Source organism: Strix uralensis, chromosome 7 (assembly GCF_047716275.1).
Source record: "Strix uralensis isolate ZFMK-TIS-50842 chromosome 7, bStrUra1, whole genome shotgun sequence".
Classification (NCBI taxonomy): domain Eukaryota; kingdom Metazoa; phylum Chordata; class Aves; order Strigiformes; family Strigidae; genus Strix; species Strix uralensis.
The window spans coordinates 16337531-16354160 of NC_133978.1; the positions used below are offsets into that span (position 1 = coordinate 16337531).

A 16630-nucleotide genomic window follows, 5' to 3' on the forward strand; every position below is an offset into this window, starting at 1 on the left:
AAGATAGGGCCCTAAGTGTGTTTGCTTTTTTTATTCACTTTTCTTTTTATTGCTGGTGTTTAATAAACTCATTTTATCACATCTTGTCTTTCCTTCAGTTAACACCATGGTGATTACAGATGTCATGTCTTTTCCTAGTAAGAAGCATAGGAGATGAGCAAAAACTAGGACTTCCTTCTTATTTTCAAGCCTGTCCTTTCTTTAATGTATTTCAAAGGTAGATCCATGCTTTTAATATCACACTGCTTCTCAGTTTTTATTTCTTAATTTCAAAGAGACTGGAAGAAACAAATACTGAAACAAAAGAAGGTGGACTATAGGAAAGGCAGCTCCTGAAATTATTGAAACTGTCTTGGAGCTTGGCTGCTGTGAAGACAGGTTTCACATTCTGACTGGTGCTGAAAATGGAACAGATTTCAAATTGCTTTTGCACATAATCACTCCCTGTCTTTACTGCGGTATGCTTATTCTGTTTGTGAGAGATGGTGGAGCTGTTTAGTTTGTAAGGTTTTGAAGTAGGACCTGTTTTTCTAGTTCTTCTGGTAAGTAAAATCTAGCATACTTCTAAAATAACTAAAATAAAAGGTGCCTCTGTCTATTGATCTATTATACACGAAGAAATTTACTGTCAGCAGTAATAGCAGGTAGCTCTGTAGGCCCTTGCTTTTAAGGTCGGATACAGAAGTTTGCAAATGGATGCAAGCAAAATTTATTTACTAATGAAATTAAATTTCTAAGTCTGAAGAAAGTTTGAGGATGAGCATACAAATCAGTTACACAATGAAATAGGAGCTGTATTAGTTCAATATTTTGCTGAACTCATTTTGACCATTTCATCCAAAATGATTTTCTGCTTGGTGCACAGTGCAATGTTAATTTACAAATTATACTTTTCCTATTAGATTCTTATGTGTTAGTGACGTGTGTTTTCTCTAATTTAGCGTGTCTGACATCTACAGTATCAAGAAAATGAATGGCTAGCTTGGTTTGGGGACAGGAAAAGAAAAAAAGTAATACGGTCTTTATTTTTCTAATTTTAGGGTCTACTTACAGTGTGCTGTCCATAATGCCTTCTGATTCTGAAAGCAGCAGTTCTCTGAGTAGCATTGGTGAGTAAAGTATTTATCTAGCAGCTTGATGAGTATGTCTTTTGGGAGCTGGAAGAACAAGTTTTTAAGGTTGCCTATGGGAAGGGTAGAGGAATTCCAGTCATAAAATCAAAGAAGTTGAACTATAAGTTTTAATCATGCTTCTTCACCAGGAAAGAGTATGCCCATTTTGTGTAGTGCAAGTTTCATGGCTGTATGTAGTTGTTGCCAATAAAATTGGTTACATTTGCATACATTAAATGAGGTAACTACACTTTGATTTACTTAGCAAAATGATGTAAAAATGGCAACATTAGGCTCATACAAGTCTATGCATATAAAAATATATAAGCATGCGTATATGTGTATGTATGTATTTATGTATGTGAAAATTGTAGTTGGGAGTCAAAAACATTGTAGAAATATATTATTAGCCAAGGTCATAGCCTTTTAAACTTTTGGAAGTGGCTGCAAACTTTAACCCTTTTTTCTCCTGCATGCAATGGATTGCTTCATTTCCTGTTTTTCAAGTCTCTGAGGAAAAACAAAATATTCAAAAAAAATTAGAGGTATAAGAATTGTGAGCAAAACACCTCTAACAACAAGGTGATCTTGGAATAACTGTTAGCTGTCAGTTTTCCTCTTCTTTACTTATACAAGTAACTTCTATTGTGAAATCTGTGTAAAAGTCATTTGCCTTGGATAGGGAACATAGGCTCTTGCATATTTAAAGTTCCAGTGTTATGTCAGGCATCTGTAGACTTCCGTGACAGCACCAGGCAAGTCAGTTGTCTGTTTAAGGATGTGGGTAGACATCTGTTGCAGTCATTGAGTTGAACTTTTAACTTCAGCATGCAGGAACAAGATTTTAGGGTTGACTGAACTATTTGCTGAAAATATGGGAAGATGTGACATGTTAGTTTGATTTTTATCAAGATCACAGTTGTGTGCTATTACCTGAAGGAAAGGTATGTTTTAATATGCTGTGAATAAATTGAGGCTGTAAACAGGAAGAAAAAAGTTCCTAAAGTTTTAGGACAACCAGACTCAAAAAGGAGACTTCCAAAGAGGGAAGCTCTTCTAAGGTGAATTGCACTAAGTTTGTGAAATAATTGGATGAAGTGATGCCTGAGATAGGAGAAGATGCAGGTGGTCCTTTCTAGTTCTGTGTTCTTGATTTTCAAAAGGAAAGATACACTTAAACCTTTTTTTTTTTCCGATTTTTGTAACTGGGAATGCACTGTATCTGACCTTTTATAAATTGGAAAGTAAAGGTAGCTAGATGAACAGCTACTGTTTGCCATCACAAAGAGAATTTTTGCTTTAACAGTGACCACTTGCAAGCTACAGGTACATGGCCTCTATTTTATTAATTTTCTATGGCATAGTACCTTATGCAATTGTGGGATTCCTGTTTCTGGACGCTTATCTAGAATTTATTATGTTACTTTTGAGACATCCATTATTCCCATGTATGAGTCAGAATTGAATTCTTTTCAAACTATGTTTTGTTCATGTTTTAAAATATTGAAGTTCATACTGAACCCTCATCTGAGTATTTTACCTAAAGGGCTGTCCTTGGAAATGTTTTATGCCTTTGGTGTGTGCAGTGATCAAAGTTATTTATAACTTAAAAATTAAATGACCTGCTACTAAAGAAAACTTGTGATTTAGTATTCTTTGTAGTTTTTTATACAAATGATTGAAGTAAGTTAGGTATTTAATATTTAATACTTTAACAGCCAGGGGAATTCTTTGTTTGAAGCTGGTGTGTTTGTTTTATAGTCTGATTATAGACTTGTTATTAATGAGTATCATTTTTTCCCAACCATTTTCTTTACCTCACATCTTGTTCTGCAAGATATAATATTTTTAATGTGATCTAATATCAATAGAAGAATTCCTTTGCTTAATAACCAACATATCCTAATAGACATGTTAGCAAGTAACTTCAAAGCTGCAGTCAGATTAATAGTGACTGATTTGTTGAATGACAAACCATCATAACTAAAACTGTTTTCATGCCAGCTCCCCAAAGGCTTCATATGACTTCTTTGAATGAAATCCCAACAAATACTGAGTTGCTATAGCATTTCAGAAATTTAACATACATCTCCCCCCCTGCTCTGTCCCTATCTCACTGGAATACATTTTCACAAGGGTAATTCTGTGCAGTGGAAATGATAAGTTCAGCCTGTGAAATGAATGCATCAGTGAAAAAAGGTAAATAGCTTATGGTTTGGAGACAGTGTAAGCTTGGAATATGTTTAGTTTGATAGTTGTATGTACACACACATGTATATAAAGGAATATTTTCATTTCCCTACTCACGTGGACCTTATGGGGCAGAACAGGGATCTATTTTATTATTCTTGAGTTTAAAACAGTGATTTTCATTAATATTTAACAAATTTTTATTTCTGGTCTAGCTTCTGTTTGTCAAGCAGCTCAGAAACACATTTAGACATTTGACCTTTCAGAAGAAACGAGAAAGGTATTGGGGCCACTAATTAAGCCCAGATAAAGAAGCAGAGTGAATTTTAGCATTTTTGAACTAGGAGAGATTATACAATGTTTCCTTTGTAGTCTTTGGACTCCATAGTTCATAAAAGTAACTAGAGAAGGATATGTCATTGTGCTTCATCATTTCTTCCCAACCTTAATCACCCTAACTATTGTTCGAGGTGGTTTCTGCTGCCAGCATTCTTAACTAAACAATCTTTTTCTGAAATACTTCCAAGTAAGCCAGGATGTTGTGAAATTGAGATGATTCTATATGTTTTACAGCTATCGCGGGTCTCTGAGTTAATTTATGAACGTGATGTATATAACAATGGGCTTATTTTCCAGAAGACCCTGATCTGAGAACTAGACTTAAATAGTACTAAGATGACTGTTCTTGAAAGGTAGTTCTAAGGAAATATGGGATCAGTCTCAGTCAAATAAATAAAACATCTTGTTCAGATTTGGAAAGGAAAAGGGAAAGATGAGAGAACACAATTTTATTACTGTATAAAGCAATGGTGTGCCCAAGTCTTGGGTATATTTGTAGTTCTGATTCTCCCGTTGAAAGAGAAGAAGGCAGCAAGCTTGGAGAGTAGCAGTAGGGATGAACAATTATGGAGCAGATTCTGTACAGGGAACAACTGGATATGCTGGGGTTCTCTAAGTCTTCAGTAATGTCGTAGCCCTAATAAGAGGAGAGCAAGGAGTGAGATAACCTGCATAATGTGACTCAGAGAAGAGTTTAGGGCTAGTCTATCCTGACTACTGTGATGTCATTCAAGCTTTTTTTCTCTTTCCCTCCCTAGATGGGCATGAGGGATGCAACAAGAATGAGCTTCCAGCCTCACGTGCATGTGGTAGAATAAGCAGTTGAGTGGAAGCCAGTTTTCCCACCTGTGTAGCAGCCAGGGTAGCAACCTTGGAGAAGAAACTCCTCTTTGTGAGTTTGTCTGCCTTGACCATAGGTGTATCTGCCTTTTTAATTTTGTATCTGTATGTAAAAAAAAATAAAGAATGTGACAGGTCATGGCTCTTCACAGGTTGTTCTTGTGTATTTTGCTTACCATTCAAAACTGGTTTAGATGACAATATTTTCTTTTTTTCCCTTATTCTTCCTTCCTTTTCTTTCCTGTGTATTAATAACGTTTATGATGTGCATGTAAAATAAGTAGTTTTGGTTGTACTGAGGGCAAATATTTGCTGTTAATTTCCAAAAGAGATACGATATAAATTGCTGTAATCCCTGCATCCCACCATTGTGCTTCAGCCCCACCTTCTTCCCCCCAAAGGAACAAATCCTTGTTAAATCGTCATGTTCTTTCTATATTTCATTTCTCTTTGCTCTTGGCTAACAACAAAGATTTTTGTGTGCAAATAGAAGCATCCTTCATCTGCCCACTCCCCATGCTGGGCAGACTCTCTGTATGGAGCTACAATCCTGCATCTCTGACATCAGAATAATTATTTATGGAGATTCAGTGCCTGGCCTGCCAAGCACGGAACAACAGTGTCACTTAGGAATTGGATAGAAACCAGTAACATAGCTATACGTGACAGTTGCTGGCTAGTCTCCCACTTGACCACTCATGATAATGTGGAGGAAAAGAACAGAGAATAAAGACCCCCTTTTTAAAAAAAAAAAAAAAAAAGGCGCCAATTTGTATAGTGCACTCAGTCATTTGACATGTATAATTTTGAAGATTAATGCTCCCCAAACACTGAATTGAACTTAAATGACAGTCCTGGGCAACTGGCTCTAGGTGGTCCTGCTTAAACAGGAGGGTTGGACTAGATGTTCTTTCTGTATCCCAGCAGATAATTTTCTGGATGTGTAAGGAAAGATGGAAGGGCCTGTGTTCTAAAAGATTATCTGTAGATGATATAATACAGCCAAATATCACCCTGCTTATATAATACTTCAGCTTGAAATCATCAAATTGGTGTGCTATGGGAAATAATAACACAGTGCCCTTGTTAGTTTCTGTGCCTTCCTCAATTATCTACTCCAAATTTCCATCTTTTTTATTTTTACTTTCCTCGCTCTTCCAAAATCAAGCTTCTTTCTTCCTTTTGACAATAGCCAGGTAAGTTATTGTTCTGGCCCATGATGCCTGAAAAAGCTTCTGTAAATTGACTTACAGGGTGTGTTTCAAGACTTTTGATACCCAGTACTACATTTACAGCCTCCAGGAACACACTACTGACCTAAGCAATATGATGCCATGACAGGATTATAGTTTCTGGAATCAAGCCATTTTTTTATCTACCCTAGTACCATAATGAAACTTCAGAGTTTTCCTTCAGTGCTTTAAAAATGCAATTCTTCCTCTCCTCCTCAATGCACAGGGGTTTTTTTTTGGTTTGGTTTGGGTTTTTTTTAACTTTTTTTTAATGGAAATGAGCATCTTGCGTGCAGGAGTCAGGCTATGGCTCTGAGGATAGCCTCCATTATGCTTTTTCAATGATGAGTTTTTAACATAAAGGCATTGCATACTCTTCCATTCTTTGAAAACATACTGAGATCCTAATGAGAGGATTTTTGAAATGCAGAAGGCCTTCCGTTTTTCCACATGTATAATTTCCTTCTTCCTGCAGCTGGATCTGTTTGCATTGTTTTGATTACAGCTGTCAATCTTGTATCCTCTTCATTCCACATAGTGTATTATTGCTTTTAACAGACTACTGTTGTTCCAGCTGTTCAGTTCTTTGCAAATGGTATCACCTTTTTAGTCATAAGTGGTTTTTCTTGCTCTTTACTGTTCATATCCCTGTACTATCTTTTCCTGTGGGAATTTACTTACCAGTCTGTAACAAACACCACCATTGGCATGACAATTTTATGACTTTTTCTTGCAGCCATCAGGTGGTCATATATCTGTCCCCACCAAACTTGTCCAACTTCGACTTCAACTGACAGTATTTCCTTGCTTAACACTTCGTTAGCTTATCAGCCCGACAGACTATTTACAAATAGTTTTCCCCTAATTGCAATTCAAGTTACTTAATCTGAGAGCCTTAATTCTTACTCCAAAGCAAATGTTACCCCCTTCTCATCAGATGATAGTTCCTTCCTGACAATGTGTAGTCTTTCATTCCCCATTTTCATGTTGGCCATTTTCACAACTGTCCTTTTATGTTGTTGTGATTTCAGTTTATTGCTTCACACTTTCTACAGCTGTATATAACAAAGAAATTGTTTTCACTATTCATGGGAAGTGTTCACTTGCGGGTGTGATTTATGATACTCTGTCAGTCAAAGATAAACACTCCTTCCTAGACTGAAAGTGATTGATTTATTCTGTGTGCCGCCCCCTGCAACCTCTTATAGGAATCTCGTTGTATTTCCTGCTTTTTTTAATAACACGAACACAAAATTTATATTTGGTAAAGATACCTAAACAGTTAACAAATACTGACAAAGGAACAAGTGACAGTATTACACCTGCTGAAAGGCAACAAATGAATGAGAAGTACTAGGAACACTACTAGTACAGCACATCAGAATTGTTTTCTGTACTGCAGTGATTGCCTTCGATATTCCACCTCCTTGCCAATCAGTCTCTCTATACAGAAGTAATTTTCCTGTAAAATTTGGCCTCAATGATTGAATTAAACCCTTTTTGTAGATTTATTTTCTAAGTAATTTTGTTCTCCTTTGATCTGAATAGTACCTGTTTAGTTTATTGGAAACAAGACTTTTAACTTAGGAAATAAACTCTCTTGCACAAACTTAAAGTGAATTCAGTCTCCTTTTATTTTGCTCTATTTATGAATCATGTAGATGTTCCTAGGATTAATCCTTAATCTCTTTACCTAATTTTTGGTGTGTGCATTAATAACCATCTTCTTTTAAGTAATAAGCACTCTGAATAGCTTTAGTATTATCACTGACTTTGATGGCATCCATTTCCAGGCACCTATGGGTTGACATGTAGTCATGCACAGTGTTCTCTTAGCTTCTGTCACTTTAGAGGTACCCAAGAATTACTCAGTGGATGTGATACCCTGTTTTTAAAAAAACCACAACAGTAACAACAAAAAAGTTAACTTTGCTGATGTATATTGATGCAGTCTTGGAGGAGGGGTGTTGGCTTTTTTTGGCTTTTGTTTGGGTAGGTTTGTTTGATGGGGTGTTTTGGTTGGTTTTGGTTTTGTTTTTTTTTTTTTAAACATTTTGTATAACGAGTCAATTTGAGTTACTTCTTGGTCTCTTAAGGGTTCTGCGTAGATAGGGCTTGAGAACCACTAATGAAGAGCTGAACATTTCATGGTATTTTGTTTGCTATAATATCTTCTTAACATTAGTCAGCTCCCTGGAGGAATTTCCATAGATTTGGTTGGTCTATAATGATTTGAATGGAAATACAGTGTGTGTGAATATCCATCTCCTGCACTCCAGACAGCATGTCTGGAACACAGTGTCTTTCACTACTCCCTGGGGCCCTTTATCAGTCTGTGCATTCAGGAAATCCTTTTGGTGTCAGCACTTTTGTTTGGGGGCTATAAAACAGTATAGTGAGACGATGCTCACAACTCCTCTGAAAATGATGTGAAGGAACGAGCGCTGGTGGAGTCTCATTCCCTTGGTCGGTGTGCAGCGGTTGACCCTAGTCATTGTCCCCCTTGGGTCTGAATTGGACACTTTTGACTAGGTTGTGCTTTCAGTGTGTGGTTGTAAGCCTGACAAATGTAGGATTGGAGCTTTCCCACCAGGGAGCTCCTGAATGTTCAAACAGAGGAGCTTCAGCTGTATTTTCTTTTGTCATGTTAACAGATTTTACTCTCCATTGTATTTTAGCTCAGCAAAGTTTGCAAGGACTTTCTGAATTGACATATCTGTCGTTTTTTCCCCCTCCTTGCTATTTTTGAGTATTAGGTTGTAGATTTCCTTTCATGTTGATCTTTCTGGAACCACTGTTCAGTTCTTTCTAAAGTCTTAAACTTGCTGAAGTTGAAAGTTTGTGTTACATGCTGGTGGGTTTGTTCAGCTTGTTATATTCTGCATTAAAACAAATATTGAAGTGCTACCCATTCTTTTGTCCTTGCATGTTACATGATCCTCACTGCTTTCATAACCTGTTAGGTTTTCTGTCTGTCAGATGAAACTGTTTCCACAGTTTGTTATTTTACCTTCCAGTTTCCTTTCCTCTGTGTACTGCTGCTTGGTCTTACTCGTGTTTTATTTCACCTGCATGCAATTCTTCTGTTCTGTGGTCTCTGCTGTTTCAAGACCACTTCAAAAGATACATCTGAAGAAATGTATCTGAACGATAACTTCTGATATGTAATCTTGTTCTAGTCCTCATAAATTATTGAAATAAAGTAAATATTTTAGCATGCATTTTCCTACAGCAGGCATAAGTCTTTACTCCGCACCCCTTCCTGAGCTTGGCGGGGAAACCCTGTTGTATGCTTTGCAATACACTTTGCAAGTCTTTTTAAATGTTTGTTTTCATGATTTACAAGACCATAAAGAAATAGTATTTTGAACATCCCTGTTGATTTTATTTTTTATGAAAGAAAGCAATGAAAAAGGCTTGACTGTACAATGAATAGTCTCCTGTTTGTTTGCAAGCAAGAACTGGCCCGAATTTATGAGTTTAAGAAAATCATTGTAAAATTTAGGCATTCCTTTAGCTTGTGACAGATTGCCTTTTGAATTAGTTGAACCTGTCATACAAGTGTATTTCTCAGAGTAATGAGTTTATTCAAAATATGTTCATGGTATTTCTTAAAAGTAGCTGTTTATGCATTGGTACCCATTTTACCACTTCAACATTATATTGATTCATCATTATGACACATACATCTTGGTCAGGTTAAGTTTCCCAGCCGTGTTTCTCTTAAAATGTTCTCTTTTTTTTTTTTTTTCAAAAAGTTGCTACCCCATCCCCAAATACAGAGCTAACTGAACAGTGGTTTCTGTGTGGCTGTATTATCTCTTCCATCATTGATGATTAGAGTAATCATCAAGAATTCTATTTAGAATGTACTACAGTAATGGATCTTTGTGGTTTCTGCAAAGTCCATCATTTGGACTATAATTATGAAAGATATGGTTGCTCCAGCTTCTCTTTTTAAGGCTTTTCTTTTATGCAATGTATGATGGAATTCCTGCAAAATCTTGCTTTAGATTAAGTCAATGCATACTCAAGACTTAATATGTCTACAGCATTATGGGCAAAATATGTTTTGCCCACACGATGCATCCCTGCTGTCGGCTGTTTCAGGAGTTGGTGAAGCGCCACTTAACTGGAGGCTGGCCAGGGAGGTGACTTCCATATGGCTGGGTACTCAGAGCCCAAGTGCAGCTCATGTGAAGAGTGAGTAGTGAGGCTTACAGAAGCAGATGAATGAGTTGCACTTGGCAGGACGTGCAGTAAATACATTTCCACAAATCCAGGTTGTCTGAGAAAGCAGGTGAGTTGCTGAAAGGTGGCATAATTTGGATAATGGAGATTTAGCCTTTAGGCTTGTACATTTTGAGACCAGTTTGACTGGTTAAAGTACAGAAAGGAAGTACTGTTGTGTAAAGTGTGCAGTCACATGGAAAAAAAAAAATACAAAGCTGGAAGCACAGGTTACTTTGCTTCTACTGCATCAGGGTGTCACATGCAATAAAAGGCTTTTAGCATTCAGGTATAAAAGCCCCTTTAAAGGAAATGAAGAATATTGATTTTTTTCTGATGAAAGAGGAGTTTATTGAAGTGTTTTGATTCACGTTTCTTGTTTTGGTTTTTTTAAGATACACAAATCTGATTTAACATTTATGAGACCTTTTGTACAACTAATGAAAATGTAAGGTTGTTAGTAAATCAAGCAAAGATAAACTTCTTGGGCTTCTTTTAAGGATAAGAAGGGGAATATCTAGATCATATTGATCTGTGTTTTTATAGCACTTGAAAGGCATACATCTCTTGGCTGATATTAGGCATTGAGAACAATATAATTGCATTTGAGATGAAAGTACTTGTACTGGTAAAAAGTGACAACTTAATGAATAATAACCTTTTTTGGTAGTAAGACAAATGGCTTCACATTAGTCAAGAAAGCTTCTTTCCTAGGGCTTAATTAGCCTATCCTTATTTAAAGCAGTCTTGTCTTGCTTGGCACAGTTTTGGAACTGTGTGCACAAATGTTCTTCTCAGATTGTCACTGGGATGCTGTCAAAGCTGGGGGGGGGGGGGGGGAAGAGGTGGAGAAGCAGATGTATAATTCTTGTCTCCTTCAACTATGTTTCAGATTTCAAGAGCAGCTGTTGCATGATTGTGTAGGACTTCTGTAGCAGACATTGTCCGTAGGACTGCTGCTGGGTTTAACACTGATATTAGTGATGGGCTATTGTTAATCCAATGCCCTTTCCTCCATGTGAAGCACACCAGCCTTCCTGATTTATCTCCTCCTTCCTCTTGTGCCCCTTGCATCCTGTTGATGTTTTGCTCACAAGCTGCCTCAGGATGACAGATAAACTTTTGAACTTCTCTGTAAGGATGAGAACGGGACTTTTTTAGTGTTGCGCATCTTCTGATGCGTCAGCTCAAGTGAGAAGATATGTAGGTTGCCACTGAATTTACCCAAGATCATGCAGCCTGTCAGTATCTGAATTAGGTTTGTTTGCCTTTATCTTTTCACTTATTTATGAAATTCCCCGCTCATTGATGTGTCCAACCTATTCCAAATGAGTATGTATTCTAACTTTTTTAATCTGTCCAGTTGTTTTTTTTCTGTATTTACTCCCTATATCATGAGCCTAGGATAGTGCATTTGTATTATTACTGGTTCCTATATAACCTTGCCTTAAAAATTATATAGAATGATTCTTATTTTAGAAAAAGAAAGGATAACTGCATTTTTAAAGTGTGAGATCTTAGTCCTTATGGATGAAGGGGCTTCATCTGGATGGAGGAGTGAAACAAACTAGTAGGAGAAAGCCCAAATGCAGCCTCCGTTGAGACTTCTTTTGAGCGATGCAAGTCTGTTTCTACAGAATGCAGGCTGTTCCTGCATTTTTTTTTTCTCCAGTTCACTATTAGAGCATTTACAGACATTATTATGCAATAGTTAGATTAAAAGAACAATCTGTGCTCGTAAACTCTCATTGCTGAATTACAGTAACAGCTGAAAGGAATAAGAACAGCGTTCCTATTATTTGAGATGCTGTATGTGTGATAGCCCTGACTCTGCAGTTACTCTGGTGTGGCAACTTTAAAGCACAGGTAGTTCTACTTGAAAGCTGGAGGGAGTTTTTGCATTCTGTAATACCTTCCTGAACTGGGTTTAAAGATAAAAAGCCAATCCTTGCAACTCATTAGTATTTAATCAGAGGAAATAACTTTGTTTGAAATTCTTTCTTTCAAAAGACAGTTGTCAATGAGCATTATTTTACTATCGTATCTTTTTTTTCTTCATTTTAGAAAAAGGCATAATAAAGGTACATCCTAACAAGTTAATAGGTATGTCATCAACTTGTTTCAAATGTATAATTATGCAAACTATTTTTAGAATTTGTCTTTTGGGTAGAAAATAGTGATCTCCTATATACATTTAGGCCTTTAACTTTCACGTCTGTGACCTATATCTTTGAGTTAATTCTCGTGTCTGGGATTAAAACGAGCAGAATGAAAATTATAGTTGAATTAATTGTCAGCATGTTGTGAAACAATGTATCAGACTCTCATCTCTCAGGCAGAAGAAGATCTCTTTGTATTGGTATAGCTCTCTGACAATAGGCATCATCATTAATCTCTGATATTAAGAAAGCTGAGAATGAAAAGATTCCACAAAACTCTTTAATGTATGACTGCCCCTTAGAGGAAATTTGATGTGTAGTCCAGTTGCAGTGATTGTAATGTGCTAGTTTTAGCCAATGTTGTTAAAAATGAAGCCTGTTTCTCATGATTTATTGGCAAGTTGAATCTTTAACTTTGCGTACTGGGCTGGTAAGTTGTGACATATGAAAGCATGATAAATTGTGACATGTGAAAGCATAGAAATGCATTAAAAATAAATGTTGGCAGTTGGAAAAGAGCCCCTGTGCTGTAACAGTTTCTCTGCTGTCACTGGGGTAAGTTGGTGGTGGGTGGAATTTTTTTTTTTTTCTTAGAAGCAAGCACATGGTTCTTTATTGGAAATAACTTTGTACCTATGACTTCTGACACTGTGGTCTTTGCAATTGTGAACTGCAAACTTGCCTTGCCTTACAGGCAATTTGTAAGTTCATGAGTAAGCAAGGAAGCTACTCATGCAAACTTACCTTGCAACACACATAAGGCCTTTCTCCCTGGAGTTACTCTTGTGTCAACTCACTGGTGAAAACTTCCATGACTTGTTTCATTTTTGAACAGGATTCTCACCCAAAAATACAGGATTTTTTAAATTAGTGTTAACTTCTTTAGTGAAGTTGTATTGTTCTTTTGAGGAGTTATCTGACTGCCAATTATTTATCTCTTGGTCAGGTACGACTGGTAAAGCATCATCTCCACCACCTGTAATAGACACAAGACAGATGAGTGAGAAGCTGGAGACAATATTATATCAGCTCCGTCAGGTAACTCGAGAGAGGGATGAGCTGCGCAAGCGACTTGCACTTTCATCTCCTGGATCAACTTTTGATGACTGCAGGTAAAAATAAAGGAAATGTAACATTTTAATTTAGTCCTCAGTAGTGTCTTCAAGTGTCTTGGCTTCTGCTTGCTTGTAAAGCAGCAAGGATATTGCAATGTTTATATGTTGCTTGTAACCTACTTATATCCTGGTGATGTGTGTCTACGTAGATGACCACATCCAGGTTTCAGAGCTGCCTGTTGAATGCCTATTCCCACTTTCTTCAGTAGTTTTGCTGTGGGAATGAGGGGGAGTAGGTCTCATGTCTATGTTGGGAGAAGAAAGCAAGCTATTTGTTTAGGCTTCCTGAGTTATGTTGTGGCAAGAGAAAGAAGACAGTGGCTGAAGCATTTGCTGTTTTGAAAGCAAGAGAGGAGAAAGGAAAATAGCTCAGAATACTTGACTGGACGACAGAAATTAGGAGAGGAAAAAAAAATCTCTGCTATTCCTGTGCTGCTACAGAGAGGGGTTTGGACTTCTTTTGAGGGAACTAAGTGTTTTTTAGGAGCTGCACTTTGTGATATATATATATATATATAGGGGGACTGTATAGTATTAACATATTGAGGGTAAGGAACTCTCATCCACTGAGAAGTTATGGGTGCTGTCAAATGAAAATAACACGTGTTCTAAGTCAGTTAATGGCCAGCAGCCTTATGCCGCACATTCTAATTTAAGAGTTGATAAGTTATGAGGAAGATAGTCCTCAGGGAGAGTATGAGTTAATTGTAGTTAAGGGTTTATTGGGTAGGAAACAGAATTGGTTTATTTTAGAGGGTTAAAGATCTGCTAATGTTTATAAATGTGACTTGGGACACACTGAGCAGGTGTTTTTTTGCCTACAGTAAGCATGTGTAAGAAACTTTTTGAACCTTGGAAAAAATTGTCACGAATCTGAAATAAGAATAAATAATAGATTTTTGGTAGTGTTGCCATGATGCATGGCTTCTCTGAACTTCAGTGTTTTATTGTTGTTGTTTGTTACTTCATCAGCTCTATCTGCAGGTGATCCGGTGGTTAATTAAACTTTGTGTCCTTGTGAGATAAGGTCAGGATTTGAACTAGAGAACTGGAATTGAGAGGATGTGGGTATTTTATTCACTCCTTAGCTACTCATCTTAATGCCCCCTTCCTCCACCCATGAGTTCTGAGGGCTACTTTAAGAGCACTGTGTTCTATCTGAGGGTCTCCAAGCATTGTGGGTATGGGAGAGGAAGAGGTTGTCAAATGTCAACATCTTTTGCATAGCTTCCAGTTACTTACTTATACAGAGGGATTTCTTATTTGAAGTCACTAGATCTTAGGCTTTGAGGATTTTATAGTTTACAACAATGTTCTCCATAATCTGGGATGCTGTTAATAAAGTTCTGATGAGCTGTCTTATAGACTGCCCTAGTTTTTTCTCTTTAATTGTCAAATCAGTCTTTTGCTGCCAGTGTAGTATTTGTATGTTGTGGAAAACATAAATGTTTACAGCTTAAAGAATTAACTCATCAAAATAAGCATTGTATTTGGGCAGTGCTTGGACAGTGTATGTTAGATGGAGGATGCTGCTGTCCAAAGAAATATTTGAAGAGTGGGAAGTGAATGAAATTATTAGTTGATATTTTTTTCCTTCAGTATAAAAGCAACTACTCCTCCCATCCACATACACATCTATGGTTTTTGAAAGCTTGCTTGTATTTTTTTTTACTTTATTTTGCATTCTTTCCTTATATAAAACTAATCTTCAGCCTTCCAGGAGTCAAAGCCCGGACATTGCAAACTGTTATTCTGAAGCGTGAAACCTGAAAGATGATTATTTAGATGGTGACTTTTACTACCCAAAAAGGGGTTTTGCTTTCCTGGCTGCGTATGCTGCTTTAACCGTGGCTGTACCAAACACAGGTGGCGTAGAGGCAAATCTTGACATGTCACGATGGTGTCAGCTAGCAACACATTCGTAGGCTGGGCTGCACTGGCTGTGAAGGCTGGCAGTTGCAAAACCAAGAATTGTTTGCCAAAGCAAGTGTTGACTAAGTCTGGAGCAGTGGAAGAGGAGCCACAGAAGTGGATTGTGATGTGCTGAATCAGATAAACATGTGTCATCCTGCTGGACAGGAGTAGGATTGCTCATGCTGTACTTGTGTCACTTGACAGTGACTGTATGCATGCATGTGTTGTGGTGATTCAGCAAAGATTTGGCTAAATAATTTAGAGTGCTCAAGGTGCACTTTATAGACTTAAACTTGCTATTCTTACTACTTATGTAATGGTACAAGAGAACTGCAATACTAATAAAACTCTTTAAAACTGCCTTTGAGAAGAGACTGTTTTATGTGTAATCTGTAACTGTTTTTGGTGGTGGTGGAATTGCAATGGTAAATGATAACATTTTCAAGTTGTTGGGTAGGCATTGCCCACAAAGTTACATCTGCCATTGGTATTAGCTCTTATGTTAGCATCAGATACATGTAAATGTCAGTCTCACTGTGGCCTTGATTTATGCTCAGGGTAATTCCACTGGAATACAAAGGGTTTTTAGAGTTGTTAAGTAGGTATCAGCATCAGAAAAACAGTTGGACCTTTGACACTAGCATTTTAAATTTTATTAACATTTGAAGCAATGCTTCCAAAATAGTAACTGACACCTCTCCTTTATTGAAATCAGAGTTTTCTGTATCTTGTGAGGCATTTCAGCATAACACTGTGGTGGTCTTACTTAAACAAGAGTCAACCACTACATGTGTTTGAATGGACTGCTTTGTATGTATGGCAGTTTTGGTTTTTGACTTCTGACCAATATTCCTCCTGTGTATATCCTTGTTTTTCTTGCTGAGACATAAACCCTTGGAACAGCACTGTGGAACCATACGGCCTTGGCTATCCAGGTGTTTTTTTACTTCATGTAAATGAGCTAGAACGCAGGATGTTACTGGTGGCATTGTGCATTGTTTGTCCTTCCTCATTGTGTAGATACGTGCATTTCTGTAGTTACCTACATGGTATCGATATGTTTATATGATTTTTTTTTGTTTGTTTTTAGAATAGTGCTAGTGTTACTTCAGCAATATATGACATACAGATGGTTGATGTTAGACTTGTAGAACAAATTCTCCTCATAGTTTTGAGACTTACCTAATAGTTATCCTTTAGTAAAAATTCATACACTGAAATGTTTCACTCAAATATGAATTCATGATTACAAGCTTAATCTGAACATGTGTTAATGGGTCTCAGTAAGGTTAACACTTTAACTGAGAGTTAAACGGTGCTTCAATTAATGTTGTCATTTTAATGACTGTGGTGGACAGATGGTGTTCACTTTCAATAATTTCACCCTAAAATCTAATTTAAATCAATACTTGGGTTTTTAGTGATTTTGTCAAGGGTGTGAACATTTCAAATTGAGTTTTACTTATGCTAACTAGGTTTGTCTTTTAAAAGACGACCAC

At 37.0% G+C, this 16630-nt stretch overlaps 1 protein-coding gene across 4 annotated transcripts in view; it reads left to right on the plus strand.

Annotated features, from left to right (window-relative positions):
- DLG5 (discs large MAGUK scaffold protein 5) overlaps positions 1-16630 on the plus strand; it is a 109513-nt gene that overhangs the window by 39212 nt on the left and 53671 nt on the right. For all 4 annotated transcript variants that reach the window (XM_074874543.1, XM_074874545.1, XM_074874544.1 and 1 more), the window contains exons 2-3: positions 1041-1109; positions 13049-13214. In XM_074874543.1, the coding sequence (XP_074730644.1) occupies positions 1041-1109; positions 13049-13214 (235 nt within the window). The remainder of the gene's footprint in view (positions 1-1040; positions 1110-13048; positions 13215-16630) is intronic.